A 25120-nucleotide genomic window follows, 5' to 3' on the forward strand; every position below is an offset into this window, starting at 1 on the left:
AAACAAGAACCAACCAACACTCCTCCAACCCCCTTGCAAGACAGAACTTTTTTTTAAAAAGATTTATTTATTTATTTTATGTATATGTGTACACTTCGATGTCTTCAGACACAACAGAAGAGGGCATTCCATTACAGATGGTAGTGAGCCACCATATGGTTGCTGGGAATTGAACTCAGGAACTCTGGAAGAGCAGTCAGTGTTCCTAACCTCTGAGCCATTTCTCCAGCCCGACGGAGATTGTTTTTAAGGGCATCAAATAAAATACTTTTTAAGAACCTTTGGAATTGCTGGGCACAGATATCTCCTGTCTGGATAAACACGCCCTTACCAATTTGTTATTTCCATCTCTTCACCTGCCCTAACTTAGTGGCTAGTCCCACCTGGCCCCTGCCAAACATCCCTGGCAACCTGCCTGTAGTGGAGGCCACAGGCCCAAGCTCTCCCAGAGACTTCATTTGGTTGCTGTGTTCTTCCTCTAAAGCATGGCAGAAAGACCCCTCTCTTTCCTTGTGTGTCTGCTTTTTCCTCCTGGGACCCAGAAGTCCTGCTTGTACCTTCCCCTCAACAACTGACCCCGGCCTTCTTTACTGACAAGTCAAGAACCAATTGGGGACTAGGACTTTAACATCAGAACCACCCCCTTCATATATCTTGATTCCAAAGCAGGTAGAAAGAGACTGTTTTCTCTTTCTGGTTTGCAGGCAACCAGGCACAGGCTGTCTTCTACACTGTGTGGAGATTGACCACAGGACCTCAAAGCCCACCTACTCAGTGACAAAGCCATGCCTACTCCAACATTGCCACAACTAATAGTGCCACTCCCTAGGCCAAGCATATTCAAGCTACCACGTGGTCATTGTTCTTTTTGCTTTATTTTGAGACAAGGTCTTGGTATCTAGCCCAGGCTGGACTTAAATTTATGCCTTTCCTGCTTTAGCTGCAGTAATTGTTTATTTTTCCTTCATTTTCCAGACCAAGATGGTGCAACACATTCGAAAGAAACACCCAGAGTATGCCCAGCTTCCCAACACCATCCACACACCACTGACGACAGCTGTGATCAGCGCCACCCCAGCTGTCTTAACGACAGATAGTGCCACTGGAGAGACTGTGGTGGTAAGTGGGCGACTTGGAAGAGTGTCTTATTCCTTCAGTGCCCCTCCTCTCTTTACAACAAGGCCATGCCAATTATCTATCAATATTTTGCCAATAGGGCTCCTTACCCTCAGCTTGCTGCTTGCTGCTTCTAGCATTGTGCTTATGCTTGGGTCTCCTTGCCGGTGCCATCTATATCTCCCTGCCAAAGGAGGAGCAGGACATTTTTTTTTTTTTTTTTTTTTTTTTTTATTATATGTAAGTACACTGTAGCTGTCTTCAGACACTCCAGAAGAGGGCATCAGATCTTGTTACAGATGGTTGTGAGCCACCATGTGGTTGCTGGGATTTGAACTTCAGACCTTTGGAAGAGCAGTCGGGTGCTCTTACCCACTGAGCCATCTCACCAGCCCCAAGCAGGACATTTTTAACGCCTTCCTTCTCAGTGGAGAAATGAGCAGTGCCGGTTCAGATCCACTGGTCAGAGTCAGGCCCTCAGGCCAGTCTGTGTTTCCTTGATGTGCCCCATGCCAAACCGAATTGTAGCAGGATTTAAGAGTATTGAGACTGCTACAGTGTTGTTACTAATATGCTTTGTGATTTTTTTTTTTTTCCTAGACAACAGACCTGCTAACTCAGGCGATGACAGAACTGTCCCAGACCTTAACAACGGATTACCGAACACCTCAGGGGGACTACCAAAGGATTCAGTATATCCCTGTGTCTCAGTCAGCATCTGGTCTGCAGCAGCCTCAGCACATACAGTTGCAAGTGGTGCAGGTGGCTCCGGTACTGTGACACTTACTTCTTCTTACCTGCATGAACACCATATTGCCAGTGGCCAGCATGGTAGCAGGAGTCAAAAGCATCCTTGGCTCTGTGTGAGGTGCAGCTGCACAGAAGTGCTGAGTCTGAGGCACTAGGAGAATAGCATCTCCACTGCCGTCTTCCATCTGTTCATCATGATGGCTCTGGACTCGGAAGAGTTAAGAGGCTTCTACTGCAGATGGAAGGGCTCAGCTCCTGTACACACAGCCAGCCAGTACAGTTCTAGTGACCCCTCTTTTTGAGCTGTTCCTTAGTATCCTGGCTGACTGTCTCATAATGAGCCAGTTTAAGGAATACCTACATGGCATTGAATAATTTATTTCAGGGAGAGGTTTTAGTGAGTCATTTGTGTGTGTGTGTGTGTGTGTGTGTGTGTGTGTGTATGCACACTGTAAGGAAGTAGATTTAAGACATGAGTGAACATTGTCATTTTCAAATAATGTAGTCTCACAAATTGAAAACCAATACAGTTTTAAATGTGTGGAAATTGGTAGATTCACCCCGGCATCCACCATTCCTTACTTGGTTTATTTATTTTGGTTTTTTGTTTGTTTGTTTTAAAAAGGAGGTCTCCTTGTGTAGCCTTGTCTGGCCTGGAGCTCGCTAGTAGACCAGGCTGGCCTCAAACTCAGAGATCCACTTTTGTCTGCCTCCTGAATGCTGGATTAAAGACACGCACCACCATGCCTGACCTTGACTTATTCTTTTGCCAACAGGGTCTCACTGCATAGCCCCAGCTGGCCTGAAACTCAAAACCTCTTGCCAGTTTTGCCTCTGTTTAGGTGAACTTTCTCTCTGGGGATCTCTTCTACCCTCAATGAGTACAGATCTGTTTTGGAACCTGTTCTTTTTTTCCCTCCAGGCCACTTCCCCACATCAGTCTCAGCAGTCCACAGTGGACGTTGGCCAGCTGCACGACCCTCAGACTTACACGCAGCACGCCATCCAGGTGCAACACATCCAGGTCACAGAGCCCGCCCCTGCGGCTCCGTCAGCATCCCAGGTACATTTCTCTGTAGAGATGCAGAGAGAAAGGTGACTTTTTTATATGTCCCTCTGACCTCAGTTTTGATCAAAGGGTTATCAAGGTCACCAAGAACAATTTAGAGATTGCCAAGGACTTGTGCAAAAGTGTTTTCAAGTCTGACCGAGAACTCTGACATTTATACACAGATAAGAAGATGGGGGTATTTAAAATCATGTTTGTCTTTTCAAAAAAAATATGTATACACACACACATAAAGAGAGATGCAGAGAGTTCAGGGGACATCAGGGGCTGTCAGATTAATAACAGTGAACTCATTGCCCTCGGTCACTGAGCGATGTCACTATATTCGTAATTTATCAGTTCTACTGTTGCTCCCACTTTTTATGTTGTTATTGCAAACAGTCTTGCATTAAGTTACCAGCTTCCGGTGGGGCTCTATGGTTTAAGATCCTAAAAACAAAACTTTCTACAGTAAGAGCTTTCAGTTGCTTCTGTGACTTGGAATAAGGTTGAGCCTGTCACTGGGATATAAAGGGAGGTATGGAAATTCAGAGGAGGGGGCAATTCCGCCTAGCTGGGGATCAAGGACATTTTTGTTCTTTAGTTTTTAAATTAGTTCTTGAAGGGGGACTATATATATGCTTATCATGACATCAAGGGAAGGAATTATATTCTAAATAACATTTTGAGTAATAAAAGGAGATAGGAAATTATAACAGATTTATTTAAAATGTTATTCTGTTTAGGAGCGGGCAGTGATACTTAGTTAGGAGTTGGACGTGGATGGTCCTGAGTTGCAGATGGTAGAGTGTGGACTTGCCATGGAGTCAGGAGTCTGCCTCTCCACCAGATGCCCGGTGTGCACCTGTGCTTAGCTCTACTCTGGGTGGATTGGCCAAGGCTGCTCAATGAGAGCCATGACTTCTGGGCTGTGTTTCCAAACACAAATGGTTACTTTTGTGACTGGACAAGCTGTTTCACCTTCCTTGGTTTAAGCTTAGCTACTGTAAGCAATTCCACTCATTTGCCTTTCCAGCAATTTAACTGAAATCCATTGTTTTAATATCTTTGTAGATTGCCCTTGGAAAACAATATAGAGTTTTAGAGTTATGATTGCTTTTCATTAATCCTGCTCTTACTTTTTTTTTTTTTTTTGGTTTTTCGAGACAGGGTTTCTCTCTATAGCCCTGGCTGTCTTGGAACTCACTCTATAGACCAGGCTGGCCTCGAACTCAGAAATCTGCCTGCCTCTGCCTCCCAAGTACTGGGATAAAGGCGTGTGCCACCACGCCCAGCATCCTGCTCTTACTTAAAGTATAACTTATGAGTCTTAAGTCTCCTGGAATCTCACAGTTCTCTCCCTTTGTTTTCTCTTTCTCCCTAGGTAGCTGGGCAGCCATTGAGCCCCTCTGCTCAGCAGGTACAGCAGGGGCTCAGCCCCTCCCATATCCAAGGCAGTTCTTCCACACAAGGGCAGGCTCTCCAGCAGCAGCAGAATTCCTCTGTACAACACACATACCTCCCCAATGCTTGGAACTCCTTCCGTGGTTACTGTAAGGAGAAGGGGACAATCGTTGGGTGGGGGATCTCTGGCCGTGTGTCTTCATTTCATTAGCTTTATAATAGGCTTTTGGATTGAAGTATCGGTTGCTCATTTTCAGTACTCTTTGGTACGTGTATGTGAATGCATATCATAGAAAAGTTAGGGCAGTGTTCTGACCTCAGAGTGCCAGTGTTATAGTTTCAGAGATGTTAAGTATGTTACTGGAAGATATGAAGCAGTGATTTAAGGTATGGAATAGATGGAGTGAGGATTTATTGATTTTGATGTTTTATCTACCTCTCTATATCTATCTATCTATCTATCTATCTATCTATCTATCTATCTATCTATCTGTATATTTGTATATATTTGGTGTTGGGAATCAAACCCAGGGTCTCATGCATGTCCATCGATGTAAGAGTCACTACACTTGACCCTGGGTTTATGTGCCTTAGTTACTTTCCTGTTGTTATGACAAAGCACCATGACGGAGGCAACTTATATAAGAAAGCATTTACTTTGGGATTACAGTTTCTGAGGGTGAGAGTCCATGGCCGCCGCAGTGGGGAGTGTGGCTGCAGTTAGACACTCTGCTGGAGCAGTAGCTGAGAACCTATCTGTTGAAACAGCCGTGGGGCAGGAGTAGCTAACTGGGAATAGCATTCCCATGATGCACTCCTCCAACAAGGACATGCCTCCTAATTCTTCCCAAACAGTTCTACCAACTGGGGACCAAGTATTCAAATATACTAGCTTATCAGGGCCATTCTCATTCAGACCACAATATGTAAAAATTAACATTGACCTTATCCTACATCAATAAGTATCCTCATACAACTTCATCCAGATCTTCCTGCAGGAATGGTTCTCACCCAGGTATATCAAAATTGCTATTTACAATTATGATAGAAGTACAGTGATTATTTGCATTTTATACATAAAGCAATGTACATACAATAACTTGCCCAAGAGACTTAACGAATCAACAGAAGATTGTAATCCCAAGAGTTCTGGCACCAGATCATACATGCTAAATCATCTCACTTGCATCTCCTAAAAGCTTTGAGATTATCATGTAGCAGAGAGGTTGACATATTTGAGTAGTATGTTCTGAAATCCTGAGGTTCATGCTCGGGAAGTATGAACAGGCTGGCAGTCAGAGGTGAGAGTTGGTAACTCCTTGTGTGCTGCTCTGTAACTTCTCCTGGGGAGACAGGAACAAACTTCTATTCATCCCAGGTAGGGCGCCCACAATAGCTCGAGGAAGTGACCCCACTCAGCTGCAGGTTTGTGAACCAGTGGGTTTGTTCAGATTGTCTGCAGGAGGATGGCTATCTGCTTACTTACAGGGGACTTGGAAGCATCTGATCATCAACTGCCCATTTTAGCATGGTGACAACTCATAAAAGCTGGAGCCCTGGAACTCTGCCCAGTTTGTAGTAAGCTCTATTGGAGAGTTTCTCATCAGAAATGTTCACTGCTTTTGTAACTTAGAGGAGAGGCCCTGTGAGCTTGTAACCACCACATTTCTTTAGCTGTGTGTGTTTGCTTGGCTTTCCAAGTCTCCCTTACGTCACCAGAAGAGAGAATGGCTACACACCACTCAGGCCTCTGACCGGCTCGTAGGCTCTTTCTACCCGTTTTCCACCATGTTTCCTGACTGAGTCTTGGAGAGGGTGACATAGATGTCTGATTATTTTCTTCCATTTATTGCTGAGGCACTGCGCCACTGTGACACACCAATAGTCACTTATTCTCAGGAGTTTGGATTATCTGCAGTAACCACTAGCAACCGTAAAAAAGATTTTCCCCCACATCTGAAGCTGATAGCAGTAGAAATATTTGGGCATAAACACAAATGTTGAAAAGCATTTGACAGACACATCACATCTGTTTATATAGACACCTCCCCGCTTGGTCAGTGATGTCCCCAGTCACAGTCCTGTCCTGGATTATAATATGAGACATCAGTTCCTTCCATTGTAGTGGACCTTACATGCAGTCAGAACAGGGAAAGCCAGCTAGCAGAGTGGGAGCTTCCAACCTTATGCCAGCCACATTTTTCTGTGCCCTAGAGGCAAGAAGTACAGTATTTTAAGCAGTAGGGTCTTACCACCTACTTTTGGCATGCAAGCAACAGTAGTGGCAATGCTCTTGTGGGTATGTGTGGGTCTCTAGGAACTTCCCTGGCAAAGAACCCATACTGGGCTTTTATTCAATAATCTACATCTCCCAGAAAATGCTCTTTTCCCACCCATACAGCTTGTCGTCATTCAGACACTTCAACTGCTCTTTTAATGTTCATTGAGATGCTTTTCCAAGTCTGTCCTGGAGTTACTCCAGGACAGCTTTATATGATATAACTTTTTTTTAAATGGGTGTGGGGTGCAGGAGCTCTAAGGCCTGTTAGTGTTCACACCAAGAACTGGTCTTGAGTGACTAAGGGGATACTACGAAGAAACATTATGAAGGTGTAGTGTATGAAACAGTCCATCCCTGGCATCAGTGCAGCAGAGCAGTGTTGGATGCAGCAGCAGCAGAGAGGAGGGCACTGCTCTATCTGCCCTCAGTAGGTTTCCGCAGTGATTCCCTACCTCAGTGGAAACCCACATCTTTCCCAGCCTTCTTTTCCAGGGGTCATGCTGCTGCGTGGATCCCCAGCACAGCTTCCCCGTGCGTGGTTCTTAGATTCGGGCCTAAGTGGGGAGGGAACAGGACCCCACTCTAACCTGCTGTGCTTGCCACTGAGCTGGCTTTCCAGTTCTGACAGGCCGGCCCTGGGGCTGCTGCCTCTGCATTGGACACAGCTGGCTGCTGAAAGGGTCAAGGCTGCGTGATAACCTCTCTGCGCCCGTAACCTCTCTCCCAGGGGAACAATTTATGTAGCATATTTTACATAGATAACTGTTTTCCCCTAGAACAAACTTGACATTTTTCACTTTTTTTTTTTTTAATTATGTCTTCTGTGATCAACTGCTGTGGCTTTAAAGCCCTCCAGGCTTACTAACACTAATTTGATTTACTATCAGTGTTTTTCCTAGGATGACATCTTGACACAAATCTTTATGTGTTTACATTTGAGTGACCTAATAGGCTCCTGGTTCTGCTGGACTAGGTCATCCAGATCTGCCAGAGTCTCTTCTTCATCAATATCATATCTCCCCATGGGACATAGCAAAGCCACTAAACCTCTATGCCAGTCCCAGAGCCCATGCTGAATTAACTGTCTGCTGAACACGGTAGAATGTGGCCCAGTGTGCTAAGCATTCAGTTTCTTTAGCAACAACTGTCCTTCCACTATTGTCCTCTGGTTGCTGATGTTGACGGGAACCCCAGCCAGGACCGTGTGTCTCTGGTGGCTTGTATGACCAGTCTTTGAGACACCTAATTCCTTCCTTGCCTCGCATTATTCAGCGTTTGTCTCAAGGAAGCATGGATGTTATTACTTAGCTTTTTGTCTGTAGCCTTCAGACGGAGTGCATCTGACCCCACATCTTGCAGTTCCACGAGCCAGACAGAGACAGGATCTTTCATCCCTTGTTTAAAAGTCTTTCCCAAGGCTAGAGCAATGGCTCAGAGGTTGAGAGCACTGACTGCTCTTCTGGAGGTCCTAAGTTCAATTCCCAGCAACCACATCATAGCTCACAATCATCTGTAACAAGACCTGATTCCCTCTTCTGGTGTCTGAAGACAGCTACAGTGTTCTTACATACAATAAATAAACGAAATCTTTAAAAAGAAAAAAGTCTTTCCCACTCAAGTTCAGAGGCAGAGTAATTCTTGGTCATTGTAGTTTCCGTACTGGCTGTTATTATTCCGTACTGCCCATCCACACGCCGAATCATAGGCTTTTCTCTTGCTCTGTACTGCAGGTCAGACCAGAGGGCTCTTCTATCGTTTTCATCCTTTTCTACTCCTTCTCGAAGTCTTAATTCTCCTCATGGGTTCTGAGGTTTTTGATTCTCTTTCCCATGCATTCCATTAGCTGTAAAATATGGCAAGCCAACTCCAACTCCTCTCTGTCTCATCTCCCCCTTTCCCACATTCCCACAAGGCCAGAGGCGAATGCTGAGGAGAGCATGCACTTTTTTTTTCTCTAATGTAATTCTGCCCTTCCATGGGAAACTTACTTCTGGGCAGACAGCTCAGCCCCAGCTATATGCCTTATTGCTCAGAGCAAAGACCGTGTAACAGCTTTCACCACCTCTTTATGCTCTTATCCCAAACAGGTTACTTAAGGTCTGTAATATATTCAGTAATACATCAGCTGTTTGGGGGAGCGAGAGGGGGTTTCCTGTACTTATGTGGTAGACCTCATTTATCCAGACCGTGTACGGGAAGGTGGCCTTCCCGGGGTCTGCTCTTCCCTAACCCCCAAGGTGCACCACTCTCAAATAGCTTGGCTTTGGGTATCTATCATTTCACCTACATTCAGTTACTACTGTAGCAAAGAGACACATCATTTCATATGCTATGGGAGAAGGTAGCCATATTGGGATCGCTCCCACGGATGCAGGCTCCCCTGGAGCACCCGAGTCACACTGAGCAGTGTGCTGCAGCCACTGTTCTCGACCCATCTTTGGTTCTGCCAGTCCCTGTTCAGGTGCCAGCTGTGCCGTGGGACTTTTCTTGGAGACACGTGAAGAACTGTCTTTTACCCCAGATAGGACACTAACAGACAAAAGTTATTACACCCAAATCTAGCTTGATAAAAAGTGAGTTTCAAGTTCAGTAAGAGACTCTGTTATAAGTGATAAGTTGAAAGTAACAGAGGCACAGAGGCAGATACCCCATGTCTTGCTCTAGCCTGCATGCATGTATCACATACACACACACACTAATAACAACAACAACAACCAAAAGCACTAAAAAGAGAATAAATGAGAATAACCTCACAAAGATCTCTTTTTGTTTGTTTTTTGGAGCACAAGGCTAAGTACTTGCTCTACTACTAAGTCCAAAATGTACCTAGCCCACATTGGGGGAAAAAAATCATGTTATTGCTATTATTCAGCCTAAAAATAAATGGAAATAATTCTTTAACACCTTTAAATATAGTTCTAATACCCAGTTACAACTCATATTTCTCTGATCGTCTGAGAAAGGTATTTGAGTTTCTTGTTTGAACTGAGTTCTGAACAAGGGCCATCCTTGCAGCTGACTGCATCTTCAACTGTTTTTCCACACCTTCTCAACCCTTCCCTTGCAGCTGCTGTGTCTGCTGGAGATACCAGCCATGAGTCCGGTAGTGCTCTCACTTGATGCACTTTCTTCTTTTTGTTTCCTGTAGACTCACTAGATCTAGAGGATTAACCAGGGTTCAGTTCTTTTCCCGCAGGGGCCTTGGCTGGTACAGGGGTTGGGCCACTCCTCTTTCTGTAATGTTCAAAGCCACTAGTGTATTCTCTAGCTTCTTTGTCTCATCAGGACTTGCACAGTTGTGATACTCTAATATGGCTCTGTCATTCCATTCATAAGGTAGAAACATTTTACAAAGAGAAAAAAAAAAACCCACAAAAACTTGGGCCAGGTATGGTGTAGCACACACCTGTAACCTCAGCCTGCAGTCTTAGCCCTTGGTAAGCAGGAGGATTGCCAGGCCATGCAAGGCTACCTAGAAAGATACCATCACAAACAAACAAACAAGAGCATGCCTTCCATTGCAGAGGCAGAGGCAGGGCATCTCTGTGAATTTGAAACCAACCTGTCTACATAGTTTGCTGAGGTTAGAAAGCTACATAGCGAAAACAGATCTCAAAATAACAATGAAAGCAAAACAAGATAATGAAGAAAAAAATTACCATAATCATAAAATTAAGATACAGCTTGTGTACAAAAAGCAGAATCAGACACTTTAAATGCAGATTCATGATTTATTTTACTGTATCTGAAAACAGTGAGTTTCCTTCCATTATAACCCCAGAAAGCTAGTGGTGGTGTGCATCTTAGTATTAGTTTGTGCTCATGATGTGTCTACACACACATGCCACGATGTGCTTGGACCTGCTGCATTTATTACCTTTGTGGATGCTTAGGCTACTTCATATTTGGCTGTTTACCCTGGCCTCTGCATCGTTCACCCATGACCCTTTCCTGTGCTGGGAAGACACAATGTTCCAGGCTTACCCTCTGTCGCTGCCCAGAGCTGGCATCAGTCAATCGCCTACTCATCTCTCTTCCATTTTGTGGAATATTAACACTGCTTATTCATTTGTGATCCTAGGCAGCTGTAAAGGCATTTGTGCCATGAGTTCATATCTGAGTATAAAAGAGAAAAATACCAAGCCAGAAAAAGTAAATGTTTATAACTCATTTCAAAGTATAAAAAGTTTGAGGGGCTGGTGAGATGGCTCAGTGGGTAAGAGCACCCGACTGCTCTTCCGAAGGTCAGGAGTTCAAATCCCAGCAACCACATGGTGGCTCACAACCATCTGTAATGAGATCTGACTCCCTCTTCTGGAGTGTCTGAAGACAGCTACAGTGTACTTACATATAATAAATGAATAAATAAATTTAAAAAAAAAAGAAAGAGTAAGAAAGGTTTAGGGCTGGTGAGATGGCTCAGTGGGTAAGAGCACCCGACTGCTCTTCCGAAGGTCCGAAGTTCAAATCCCAGCAACCACATGGTGGCTCACAACCACCCGTAATGAGATCTGATGCCCTCTTCTGGTGCGTCTGAAGACAGCTACCTTACATATAATAAATAAATAAATAAATAAATCTTAAAAAAAAAAGTTTGAGTATTTGTCTTTTGAGTGAGGAGGCATTGGTTGTTTCTTAGATGAGCCCTTTGCACTCGTCTCACATGCATGTAGTTATCATTCGCATCAGGTCTGTTCTCGTCAGGCTAGGTGTGGTAGCACACACCTTTAATCTCAGCACTTGGGAGGCAGAGGCAGGCTCTGAGTTCAAGGTCACCCTGTCTATAGAGCTAGTTCCAGGACAGTCAGGGCTACCAAACAAACAAAAACAAAAGTAACAACAACAAAAAAAACACCAAAAAAAGAAAGAAAGAAAGAAAGAGAGAGAGAAAGAAAAGAAAAAGAAAGAGAGAAAGAGAAAGAGGGAAAAAGAAAGAGTAAAAGCAATCACACCATTGTAAGATCTTGCAAATGTGGGAAACCATGGGATCTGTCTCAGTGGGAGTGTGAGCATCGGCAAGTAGGGGTGGTCTCTAGCTTAGGACTTGGGATCTTTCTTCTCTTGGCTTTTTGGTCCCATATAGCTCAGGCAAGTCTCAAATACACTATGCAGCCTAGACTGGGGCGATAGCTCAGCTGGTAGCATTCAGGACTCCCTGGGTTTAATATATAGCACAGCATAAATTGGGCATGGCACCAGGTGCCGGTAATCTCAGGAGGTGAGAGATAGGGCAACCAGAAGTTCAAGATCATTCTTAGCTTTGTAGTAAGTTTAGGGTTATCGTGGGATACATGGATCTCTATCTCAAAAAAAAGTGGGGGGGGCTGGCGAGATGGCTCAGTGGTTAAGAGCGCTTCTTCTGAAGGTCCCGAGTTCAAATCCCAGCAACCACATGGTGGCTCACAACCATCCATAACGAAATCTGATGCCCTCTTCTGGAGTATTTGAGGACAGCTACAGTGTACATATATAATAAATAAATAAATCTTTTAAAAAAAAAAAAAAAGAAAGAAAGAAAGTGGTCCTTCTGTGTTAGCCTGCTGAGTGCTTGGGTAGTAGACCTGTGCCCAGTGCACTTGGGATTTTCAGCAGAGGATTACTGTTGGTGGGACAAGAATACAACCATACACCATTTTGGGTTTCTGCTTTTCAGACGGTGATCTCATTTTGTTACTCTAGCTGTTCTGGGCCACCCACCTTAAGCCTTTTCCTTGGTTCAAGTGATTGATTCACCTTTATTCTTGAGTACCTACGTGTATATCTGCCATCAACACTTTATTATAAAGTGAGCTTTGAATTGACAGGGTTGTTCTTGTAGCTAATACACAGGTTATGAATATGCCAAGGGTAGGATAGGCTAAGCTATAATGCTTGGTAATTTATATATGTAAAAACATTTTTTTTTTGAAAGAGGCTTTGTAGTCTTGACTGTCTGGGAACTACTTTGGAGGCAAGGCTGGCCTCAAACTCATAGAGACCCTCCTGCCTCTGCCTCCCTAGTATTGGGATTAAAGGTGTGCATTATAATACCTGGCAATTTATGTGTTACATGCATTCCTGTTAACTGTATTTTCAGTTTATAGTGAGTTTATTGGTATATAACCCCATTATAGAAGTAGAGAAGCATTTGTTTTTTCTAGCACTTAAACTAAAATCTAAGACCACTAAATTTTGTTTATTTCCTGTTTTCAGCATCTGAAATTCAAATGATGACACTGCCCCCAGGTCAGTTTGTGATCACAGACAGTGGTGTGGCAACCCCTGTTACTTCTGGGCAAGTGAAAGCAGTGACTCCGGTAAGTCATTCTTCCAGGGCTGTGTTACAGCTGTCCCAGTCTGTCTTCCCTCCCTCCTTCCCACTCTCCTTCCCTTTGAAGTGCTGGAATTGGAACACAGGACCTTGTACATGGTGGCTTGCTGGGTAGGTTATCTACCATTGAGTTACCTCCCCTGGCCTCCTGTTTCTTTTAATTGATTAGGTCAGTTTTTTTCACAGCTGATGATTTGAAAGCTGGATCTTTATTGCTGTATCCTTAGTGAATTGCTCAGTAGACTAGTGCCCAGTGAATGTCGATCCAGCTCCTAACTACAATAAACCTACCAGATCTAGCACTTCTTATAAATATTACAAGACTTTAGCTGGGAGAGAATAATATAATGAATTATTTATGGTGTGTGTGTATATGTGTGTGTGTGTATTTGAGACAGGGTTTCACTATGAAAGCTAAGGGTTGGGGCAAAGTCAGGAGAGGTTCAGGGAAACCTGGCTATAGGGTGCTACTTGTACAAAGGTGGAGCCACAGGCTGCCTTAAGAGAGGATCAGTGTGCAAGCTGCAGGTCATGCCAGTCAGAAGTGATTCATTTGCTAGCTGAACTGCCCCACTCCCTAGATTCAGTTCCTAAAGACCTATTCCACTGTCTGTTCCCTCCCCCACCCCACTCATCCTGTTTCACTGCTGTCCCTCCTGCTGCAGTGTCCCTGACCTCAACTTGGGTTGACTTCCACTGTCCAGATTCAGGCTACAGCAGTCAGAAGAACAGCTGCCCAGGTGCATGCCACACTAGTCAGAAAAACTGGTAAAAGCCAACAGATAGGTGAACTCAGGCAGAGACTCCTTATTGGACCAGAGACCACTCGGACTGGCCACCAGAACCATAGATAGGCATCCCAACAGAGGACCTCCTCTATTCTCTCAGTACACCCAGTCCCCATTCCCCTCATCATCACTGTATACCATGCCCTGGCAGAGACCCACTGCTGCACCAAAGGGCAAGCTAGGCCGAGCCTAGTCCAGAAGTCCAGTCCCCAAGCTCAACAGAGACTCCCTACTGGATCAGACAGAGGTCAGGCAAGTTGCCAGAAATCCAGGTCTCAAAGACCAGAAGACCAAAGAGGAAATAGAAACCAAGGAACAAAACACCCATCCAACAAAGGCAAACTCAGAAATCAGTACATAGACCTGTAATCATCCGTACTGCCTAAACACCAGTGTAAGAACACAGTCCACAACAGCCAAGGCGATATGGCACCACTAGGGCCCAGGTTTCTACAACAGTAAGACCTGGATATTTGAACACAGTTGAAGCACAAGAAATTAACCTTAAAACCAACTTTATGAAGATGATACAGGTCTTTAAAGAGGAAATGAAAAACAAAAACAAAAACAAAAACAAAACCCTGTTAAGAAATCAAGGAAAGAGGCCGGGTGTGGTGGCGCACGCCTTTAATCCTAGCACTTGGGAGGCAGAGGCAGACGGATTTCTGGAGTTTGAGGCCAGCCTGGTCTACAGAGTGAGTTCCAGGACAGCCACGGCTACACAGAGAAACCCTGTCTCCAAAAACCAAAAAAAAAAAAAAAAAAAAAAAAAAAATCAAGGAACGGGGTTGGAGAGATGGTATAACAGTTAAGAGCACTGACTGCTTGCTCTTCCAGATGTCCTGAGTTCAATTCCCAGCAAACCACATGGTAGCTCACAACCATCTGTAATGGAATCCAATGTCCTCTTCTGCTGTGGCCAAAAACAGTTATAGTATAGTCATCTAAATAAATCAAGGAAAACACAAAATATTGGAGAAAATCAATAAATCCCTTAAAGAATGCCAAGAAGGGCTGGAGAGATGGCTCAGTGGTTAAGAGTACTGGCTGCTCTTCCAGAGGTCCTGAGTTCAATTCCCAGCAACCACATGGTGGCCCACAACCATCTGTAATGGGATCTGATACCTTCTTTTCCGGTGTGTTTGAAGACAGCTACAGTATACTCATATAAATAAAGTTTAAAATAAAAAACCTTTAAAAAAAAAAAAGAATGCCATAAAAGCCAAGAAGAAACAAACAGTTGAAGGAAACCATTCAAGGCTTGAAAATGGAGAAAGAAGTAATAAAGAAAATGCAAACTGAAGTAATTATGGAAATGGAAGTCTAGGTAAGCTAATGGGAACTACAGATGCAAACATCACTATAGAATATAAAACATCCAGAAAATCTGAAACACGATGAAAAAAACCAAACATAAGAATAATAATAGGAGGAGAAAAACTTCAGATCAATAACCCAGAAAGTATATTTATCAAAATTACAGAAGAAAAATTTTCTAACCTAAAGAAGGACATGTCTATAAAGGTATAAGAACTTACAGTACAGCCGGGTAGTGGTGGTGCATGCCTGTAATCCCAGCACTTGGGAGGCAGAGGCAGATGGATTTCTGAGTTCAAGGCCAGCCTGGTCTACAGAGTGAGTTCCAGGACAGCCAGGACTGCACAGAGAAACTCTGTCTCAAAAACAAAAAACAAAACAAAACAAACAACAACAAAAAAACAGAACAAAAAAGAACTTACAGAACACCAAAAGATTGGACCAGAAAAGAAAATCCCCTTGCCACAATCAATTAAAACATTAGCTGGGCAGTGGTGGCACATGCCTTTAATCCCAGCACTTTCTGAGTTCAAGGCCAGCCCGGTCTACAGAGTTCCAGGACAGCCAGGGTTATACAGAGAATCCCTATCAAAAAACAAAACAAAACAAAAACAAAAAAACAAAAAACAAAACTCTAAACATGTAGAACAAAGATGGAATATTAAAAGCTACAAGAGAAAAAGGCCAAGTAACATATAAAGGTAGACCTGTTAGAATTACACCCAACTTCTCAACAGAGACTCTAAAAGCCAGACGGGCCTGGACAGGTATCTTGCAGGCCCTAAGAAACCACAGATGCCAGGAGAGACTACTATATCCAACAAAACTTTTAATCACCATAGATGGAGAAAACCAGATATTCCATGACAAAATCAAATTTAAATGATAACAATCCATAAATCCAGCACTAAAGAAAGTGCTAGATCTCCAACCTAAGGAAGTTAACTATACCCAAGAAATCACACGGAAAAAAAAAAAAAGAAAAGAAAAAAGAAAACACACGGTAAATAATTTCATACCTACAAAATCAAAAGAACAAACACATAATACCACCAATAACAGCAAAACAATAGACATTAACAATCAACCATTGGTCATTAATATCTCTCAATATCAATGGGTTCAATTCCTCAATACAAAGATACAGACTAAAAATGGATGCAAAACCAGCATCCATTGCTGCATACAAGGAATACACCTCAACAGCAAAGATAGACATTACCTCAGAGTAAAGGGTTGAAAACAGATTTCCTAACTGAATGGACAGAAGAAGCTAGCTGGTGTATAAATTATAATATCTAACAAAATAGACTTCCAATCAAAATTAATCAGAAGAGATAGAGGAAGGCATTTCATACTTACCAAAGTAAAAATCTACCAAGATGACATTTCAGTTCTTAACATCTATCCCCCAAACACATGGCACCCACATTATAAAAGAAACATTACTAAAGCTTAATTCCCACAAGTTAATAGTGGGAGACTTCAACACTCTACTCTTACCGGTGGACAGGACATCCAGACAAAAACGAAACAGAAAAATGATGGAGCAACAGACCTAACAATAGCTACAGAACATTTTACCCTAACACAGAAGAATAGACCTTCTTAGTACCTCATGGAACCTTCTTCAAAACTGACCACGTACATGGTCACAAGGCAAATCTCAACAGATACAAGGAAATTGAAACAACCTCATTTCCTGTCAGACTACCACAGAATAAAGCTGCTTTTCAACAGCAGAAACAACAGGGTGTCTACAAAATCGTAGAAACTAAACAACTCCCAACTATATGTATGGCTACTGGGGTCAAGACAAAAATAAAGATATTATAGACTTCTAGAATTCAGTGAAAATGGAAGCACAACATATCCAAACTTATGGGACATAATGAAAACAGTGATAAAAGGAAAGTTCATAGTACTAAGAAGTTAGAGAGATCTCCTCCTAGCAATTTAACAGCATACCTGAAAGCTCTAGAACAAAAAGAAGCACACACACTCAAGAGGAGTAGCTGGCACAAAATAATCAAACCTAGGGCTGAAACCAATAAAATAGAAACAGAGAACAATTCAAGGAATCAATGAAACAAAGAGTTGGTTCTTTGAGAAAATAAACAAGACCAACAAACCTTATCCAACTGACTAAAAGAGAGAAAATATATAAATGAACAACATCAGAAACAAAAATGGGGACATAACAACAGACACTAAAGAAACCCAAAGAATCATTAGGTCATACTTCAAAAACCTAAACTCCACAAAACTGGAAAATTTAAAAGAAATAGACAAAATTTTTTTTAATAGATGCTGTTTAACAAAGTTAAACAAGATCAGATAAACAATTTAAATAGTACTATAAAGGAATAGAAGCCTTGAACTCATTGGTACAGGAGACAACTTCTGAGTAGAACATCACCAACAGCTCAGGCACTTAAGATCAATCATTAATAAATGGGACCTCATGAAACTGACAATCTGAAAGGCAAAGGACACCATCAATAGGACAAAATGACAGCCTACAGAATGGGAAAATATTTTCACTAACTCACACCTTACAGAGGGGTAATTTCCAAAATATATAAAGAATCCAAGAGCCAGGTGTAGTGGCGCACGCCTTTAATCCCAGCACTCGGGAGGCAGAGGCAGGCGGATTTCTGAGTTCGAGGCCAGCCTGGTCTACAGAGTGAGTTCCAGGACAGCCAGGGCTACACAGAGAAACCCTGTCTTGAAAAACCAAAAAAAAAAAAAAAAAAAAAAAACAAGAAAATACACATCAAAAAACCCAAATAATACAATTAAAAAATAGAGTATATAGCTAAACAGAATTCTCAACAGAGAAATCTCAAATGGCCAAGAAACAAAGAAATGTACAGCATCCTTAGCAATTAGGGAAATGCAAATCAAAATGACTTTGAGATTCCATCTTACACCTGTCAGAACAGCTAAGCTCAAACCACAGGTGCCAGCTCGGGAAATCAACATTGTGGTTTCTCAGGAAACTGGGAATCAACAATCTATCTCAACACCCAGCTATACCCATCCTGGGCATTTACCCAAAATAACCCCAAACTGGAAACAACCTACAAGTTCTTCAAGTGAAGAATGCATAAAGAAAACATGGTACTCCATTTACACAATGGAGTATTACTTAGCTGTTAAAAACAATGGCATCATGAAATGTGCAGGCAAATGGATGGAACTAGAAAAAAAATCATCCTCAGTGAGGTAGCCCAGACCTGGAAAGACGAACATGGTACGTACTCATTTATAAGTGGATATTAACTGTAAAGTAAAAGATGATAATGCTACTACAAACCATAGACCCAGAGAGACTAAATAGCAAGAAAGGCTTAAGCAGGTGGCAGGGGTGGGGTGGTGGTGGTGGTGGAGGAAGGACCTCCCTGGGAAGGGGAAATAGCATAGATTTCACCTGCGGACTGAGAGTGGGTGGGGTTGGGAACAGGAAGGATCTAATGGGGGAGGGGAGAGAAAATGCTGAAAGAAACTGGAATTGGGTAACATTTGGGGAGTAAGGTAGACACTTAGTGTAGCAGGAACTGGGTTGAATCTATGAGAGTAACCCTAGCAAAGACTCCTAGTAATGGGGGACATGGGACCTGAACTAGCCCTCTCCTGTAACCAGGTAAGGCCTCAAGCTGATTGGGACACCAACCCAACCCTGAAACCTCCAACCCACAGTTTGTCCTGTCTGCAGTTCTGGGACTAGAGCCTAACACAGTTGTTACCAGAGAAACCAGCAATCAATGGGAGCAGATGCAGAGTTCCATAGCCAAATGTTAGGTGGAGCTCAGGGTCTTTTGGAGGGAAAGGAAGGATTAGAGATCAGGGAGCCAGCAGGGGTCTGACCTAGGCCCTCTGCATCTGTTAGTGCTGAATAGCTGTTGTTGTGGGATTCCTAACAGTGGGAGTGGGGGCTGTCCCTCTTTTTTTTTTTTAAAGAGTTATTTTTTTTTATTAGGTAATTTAATTTTCCTCATTTACATTTCCAATGCTATCTAAAAAGTCCCCAATTGTCCCTCACTCTTTTGCCTGCTTTGGGACTCTTTTCCACTTACTGGGTTGCCTTTTCTAGCCTTGATGTGATGGTACGCACCTGGTCTTATTGTAGCTTGTTTATGCCATGTTTAATGTCCCTGCAAGGCCTACTCATCTGAGGGGAGGCAGAGTTGGGGGTGAATATGGGGGTGTGGGGGAAATGTGGGAGGAAGATACTAGGGGGAGGGGAGGGAGAAGGAATTGCAGTTGAGGTGTAATATGTCAGAGAAAGAGAGAGAGATGGGGCAGTGATGTCACACACCTTTAATGCCAGTACTAGGGAGGCAGAGCTAGGTGGATCTCTGAGTTCAAGGCCAGCCTGGTCTATAGAACAAGTTCCAGGGCAGCCAGGATTACACAAAGAAAAGCTGTTTCAAAACCAACTAACCAACCAACGAAAATGTAATTATGTGTCTATGGGGAATACATGCATGTAGATGCAGGTGCCTGAGCAGATCTGTTGGAGGTAGGATACAGGTGTGGGGAACAGAACTCCTGTTCTATGGACAGAGGACGTAAGCCCTTAACTGCTGAGCCATCTCTGGAGCCTTTGCTTTAGTATATTCTAAACGTCTTTACTTGGAAAAATATAATTTAGGAATCTTTGGGGCCCAAGGATCTACTTCTGTTTCCCCCCGTAACACTGGGGTACAGAACACCTTCTACAGGTGGGTCCACTTCCTGGAATTGAACAGCTCTTATGCTTTTGTGGCAAAAACTTAACTGACAGAGTTATCTCTCCAGCCCTATCTAGTTTTATTTTAAATGTTATTGGGCTTTGAAATTCTATTATCTGGGAACCATTAGTGTTGAAGACCTTAGATACCAGTCAGCCCCTTTACAAAGAGACCTTATGAGGTTTTCAATTCATTTTGGATGAATTTTAACATTTAATTAACAAAACAAATTTCTAAACTCTCAGGAGCAACTTTTAAAGAGCATGTTTAATTGTTTATTTTTAATTAAAAAATTTTTTTTGCCCAACAAAGTGTCATCAAGTTGCAAATGTCTATAGCTAAGGTTCCTCATTACATTATCTGATGACACAGTGAAGGTGTTCCTTTGAGCTACTTTTGGAGCCTATGACCTGTCCACAAAGGTCATAGGTCAAGCTTCTCACACAGGCACCTGATAGGTCCACTTGTACGTACGTGTCCTCCTCCTCCCTTGTAGTAGTTTCCTCGATCTCTTCCCAACCCTAGTTCTTTTCAAAGATCTTTTTGTTCTGTTCTAGGGTCATTATGTGTTATCAGAAAGCCAGCCAGAATTGGAGGAAAAGCAAGCCTCTGCTCTCTCTGGAGCAGTCCAGGTTCAGCCCTCTGCACACAGTGACTCCCTGGACTCCACAGGCCCCAGCCAACAGCAGACTACACAGTACATCATCACAACCACCACCAATGGCAACGGGGGCAGCGAAGTGCACATCACCAAGCCGTAGCCTTCATCCCATAGCTGGAGTCCAGAGCTCACACCACAATTTTGGAATCTGAAGCTCCAAACACCTCGCGACCTCTTTTTAAAGATTTATTACTCTCTCAAGCGTTTGGAAACTGCAGTTTTGACAACGTAGACCAAGGGTGATTTTTGCCAAGGTCACCTTGAGTCAATTGACTCTTCAAACCCTTGGGATTTCTGCCATGGAATGCAGCTCTTTCAGGGGAAAGTTAACTTCTAGATGGAGGAACTTGCGCCTTTGCTCTTGAGCTGGTTGTTTGTTTTGTTTTTGTTTTTGAACACACTGACAAGCCTTACTTGCCCTTCGTGGAAATGCTCAGTGGCTGGTATTATGTTCATACCAAAGGTGGAGACAGGATGTACCAAGTCCGTGGCCACTGGACTTCTGATATCCAAGCTATGGCATCAAAAGAGAAGGAACATTTATTTTATGGGTGTGATTAGGTCAGGACCGCTATATCTCATGCATTGAGTTTTCAGTAATTTTAACAAAGGCAGCTAGCTTATTGGGGGGAAAATTAAAATAAGATAAAGGTTTGATGGTGGTGCTCTGAACGAAACTGCCATCTACATTTTTCTTATTGCTGATCTCTCTCTTTCTCTCTCTCTCTCTTTCCTATATGGGGTCTTACTCTGCTGCCCAGTATAGCCCTGAGCTTATGGGCTAATGGGATCCTCCTGCCTTAGCTGCCCACGTAGCTGGGACCACAGTCAGGCACTATCATGGCAGTTGTTTTTAAACTATCTTGTTTCAGAAAACCTGAAACCTGGGCAGCAGCAGTCCTCCCTACAAATGCTGTCCCCAGGCCGATCTGGCCTCACGGTCCACAAGCAGACTCCCTGGAAGACAAAAGGACGCATGATCTGAACAGGAGTTGAGCCCCTTTGTTAAAGCTCTGCCTCCAGGCTTTGGGTATATATAGCTGTGTTTAAGAAGGAGATATAGTTCTACGAAAAATATATAAATTATATATATATGTATAGACATATATATACAAATACATACATACTTAAGGAGAGAGAGAGAGAGAGAGAAAGAGAGAGAGAGAGAGAGAATGAATGAGAACTGAAGACTTGGCCTGCCTTGCGGGATCCACATACACATATTGTCCACTTATAAAGGATGGGTTCCTTACTCTACATACATAAACTCAGGTGTTTATGTATAACACTTTTGTGTGTGATGCTAGAAATCAGACCCAGGGCCTCTTGCATGCTAGGCAGGTTTCCCACCACTGAGCTACAACTCCAGCCCCCACCTCGCACTCTGGTTCCCAGCATTGGGCGTATTTTAGTACTTTCGATCTTTCGATGCTGTCTTAAAAATGAAGATTCTTTAAGGTTGGGTAGAAAGGTGGCCTTTCTTACTTCTAAGCATTTTAAACTTTAAGCCTGTCATTAACTCACCCAGACCTTGATATAAGATAACCAACTTCCCACTGAGGGCAAAAATGAAAATAAAGGGACCATTGTAATAGGCTGAGATAAAGGGATGGGTGTGAAGGAATATTAATGCAGTTAGTTCTGAGAGGAGCAGTTGTTTGTGTGATAGTGGTCTTCTATGTGTTCCTGTTTGGGAGTCGTATTTGCTGTGGATCTAGTGGGGAGGTGTCGCCCTTTTTTTTACGACGCATTCCAGTTGTACCCATAAGACATCTTCAAAGCCTGTATTTTAACAACTTTTGTGACATATTTAAAAATAATTATTGTAGAGTGAATTTATCACTCCAGATCAGGGACACCTAAGTTAATTTCAAATGAAGTTAACTAATTTATTTTATTTACATTTCTAAGGAAAAACTGGGTCTGTGGTTTAAGATATAGAGTAACTTTTGGGTGGTAAAGACGCCCTCCTGAAAAGTAATCATTTGGTTTGAAGTCACTTTATTTATTACGTAGATCCTGTGCTTCCCTCTTGGGATCTCATTCATAGACCATGTCTGAAGATTTGGGCATGAAAAGAACCTGGGAAAATTACCTCAAAAAATGTGTGGAAACTGAAAATGGACTCTGTATCTTTGCCAACAAAAAGGTAACAGTAATTTCAACATGAAATGTTGACTCCAGTCACGAAATGCAAGACTCTGTTCCCCCAAGTCCTGTGGTGTAATGACTGTAACTGTCTCGGGTTTTCCAAAAAGCCTGTAGTGTTGTAACTATCCCAGGGTCTTATCCAGAGAGACTTAGGAGGTAAGGAGCGGTAGACCATCTCAAAGGTACAGTTGGAGTTTTTGTAATTTATATTTGCCCTGCTGGAGCTGGGCGTGGGAGTGCACACCTTTAATCCCGCGCTTGGAAGGTTGAGACAGGATTCTCTTTGAGTTGGAGGCCGGCCGCTCCTACAAAGAGTTCAAGGACTGCTAGGGCTATACACAGAGAACCCCTGACTTGAAAAAACTACACAAGTAAATAAATAAATTTGATCTGTTGGATTCTCTTTAATGTGAGCCAGCAAGGTATCTCCCCTCTTCTCAGGAATAACCCAGTGATTAAAATAAAGCCAATCACTGAAGGAATGTTGGTTTTATGCCAGTTATTTTTAACTTTTAAAATATACAGAGGAAAATACTCTTGAAGGACCTTTTCATCTCTTTCTCTTTTTTTGGTCCTTATATGAAATAAGTAGATCTCAGAACATACACCATCACTATTCTAAGATCAGGTATTTTATGAATTTATCCCGAGGTGACAGAAGAGATGGCAGAGTATAATCCCTCTGACAGCCCAATCTGGGAAACATGTGGCCAAGGTTTCTATGGTGATCTCTCCCTCCCAGACACATTGACACTGTAGACTGCATTCATTACAGCGGGAATATTTTGAAGTGGGTTGGATGTATATTTTTTTTTTTACATTTTTATTGTTTAGTTTGTGCCCAGAAAAATGGTTATTTCATCATGTAACATTCCTATTTTTCTGGAAAGACTTTTCTGTTTTGATGTTCTTGAATTATTTTCTGACCTGGAATTATCCTTTCAAAAAAAATTCTTAAAAGATGTAGAGCTAAAAAGTACCTAATGAGAAGCTGAAGCTGGCCCATTGGTTGAAAGTATTGATTCTATCTTGTTATTTAAATGTGAACATTTATTGTATATTCAGTGAGTTATAGTGTTAATAGTCTTGTGCTACACAGCAGGTGTAAAAAATTAATAAATATTTTTTTAATAAGCATGTTTCTTTCTTGTGCATGTATACAGAGGGACCACTGATATGGTTAAATATTTCCTTTTAAATCTTGCACAAGCCATTCTGGTCTGCATAGTGATTTCTAGGTTAGTCTAAGCTACAGGGTGAATCCCTGTGTCCTCAGAATAGTGCACTTTGCTTTCTGGTTCTCAGTGGCTTACTTAAGAACCTTGGAGATGGTCTCGCCATCTTCCTTCTAACATGTACAAAGTCAAACAAACGGAAAACGGCACTGTTTCTGCGAAGGACACAAATTCTGCTCCCAGTATCCTCCTCTTTGGGTGACTCATGGCCACTTGTTACTGGAGTTTCAGGGATCTGATGCCTCTGACCTTCTCAGGCACCTGTTCACACACACACACACACACACACACACACACACATATATACACACATACACAATTTCAAAATCCCAGGGGATCCAGTCATTGGGGAAGGAAAGGTCCTACGATTTTTTGAGTTTAATCAGATTCGCTGATAAAGATTCCCTGTGACCCTGGCAGAGGGAGAGGCTAAGAAATCACTATGAAATACAGCAGAGAACCTTATTTTATAGCTCAGGGGAAACTAGTTAACCAAAGCCTAACCTGCAGAGTTTCTCAGAGCCTTGCTGAACTGGGGGAATGGAATGCTCAAATCAGCCGCCTGTAGCCATCCATTGAGTATGAGAAGCATTGGAGAAGGCCACTGCTGAGACTCATATGCTCACTGAAGAAATCAAGACCAAATGATAGGGCCCTAGAGCACTTCCACTTCTCTGTCCGCTAAAGGCCTGTCTCTAGAAAATGTTAACCAGTTCTCTCTGTTCAGCTGTAAGAAGAAATGGAATGGGCTAGAGATAGAGCTCAATGGTAGAGCACTTGCCTAGTGGAGGGACTCTGACCAGCTGGAACACGGTGAGCCAAGTTCTGGCATGCCTTGCCCTTCTTCCCATTCCCTCTGCCTTGCTAAAACCCCTTAGATTACATTCCTAGAGCTAACTGCCAAGGGTTATCCTCTTATTTGGCCATCTCCTCCTGAGGCTGACTACCAAGATCCAGGTATTGATGTCCAGCAATCAAAAGTCCCCTTTGGCTCATCTAATTTAACATGCCCAATTAAAATTAAACTCCTCCTCCTTACATGGGGTTCCCCCCCCCCCTTTATCTTTATAAACTAGCATTTCTGTATGTGCTAAGACTGTCTCCTTGGGGCTGAAGAGATGGCTCAGCAGTTAAGAGCACTGACTGCTCTTCTGAAGGTCCTGAGTTCAAATCTCAGTTACTACATGGTGGCTTACAACCATCCGTAATGAGATCTGATGCCCTCTTCTGGTGTGTCTGAAGATAGCTACAGTGTACTTACATATAATAATAAATAAATAAATCTAAAAATAATAAAAATAAAAGACTGTCTCCTCTCTCCAG

General features: G+C 42.7%; 1 protein-coding gene across 13 annotated transcripts in view; it reads left to right on the plus strand.

Annotated features, from left to right (window-relative positions):
• Prdm10 (PR domain containing 10) overlaps positions 1 to 23699 on the plus strand; it is a 105622-nt gene extending 81923 nt beyond the window's left edge. For 8 of the 13 annotated variants that reach the window (XM_006510464.4, XM_006510471.4, XM_006510468.4 and 5 more), the window contains 6 exons: positions 976 to 1119; positions 1717 to 1887; positions 2789 to 2929; positions 4299 to 4467; positions 12792 to 12895; positions 20308 to 23699. In XM_006510464.4, coding sequence (XP_006510527.1) covers positions 976 to 1119; positions 1717 to 1887; positions 2789 to 2929; positions 4299 to 4467; positions 12792 to 12895; positions 20308 to 20511 — 933 coding nt within the window. In that variant the 3' untranslated portion in view covers positions 20512 to 23699. Of the gene's footprint in view, positions 1 to 975; positions 1120 to 1716; positions 1888 to 2788; positions 2930 to 4298; positions 4468 to 12791; positions 12896 to 20307 lie in introns of those variants that run through there. The other 5 variants (XM_006510467.4, XM_006510466.3, XM_006510465.4 and 2 more) reach the window with 2 other exon arrangements.
• The last annotated feature ends 1421 nt before the right edge of the window (positions 23700 to 25120 follow it).

Source organism: Mus musculus, chromosome 9 (genome assembly GCF_000001635.26).
Source record: "Mus musculus strain C57BL/6J chromosome 9, GRCm38.p6 C57BL/6J".
Classification (NCBI taxonomy): Eukaryota; Metazoa; Chordata; class Mammalia; order Rodentia; family Muridae; genus Mus; species Mus musculus.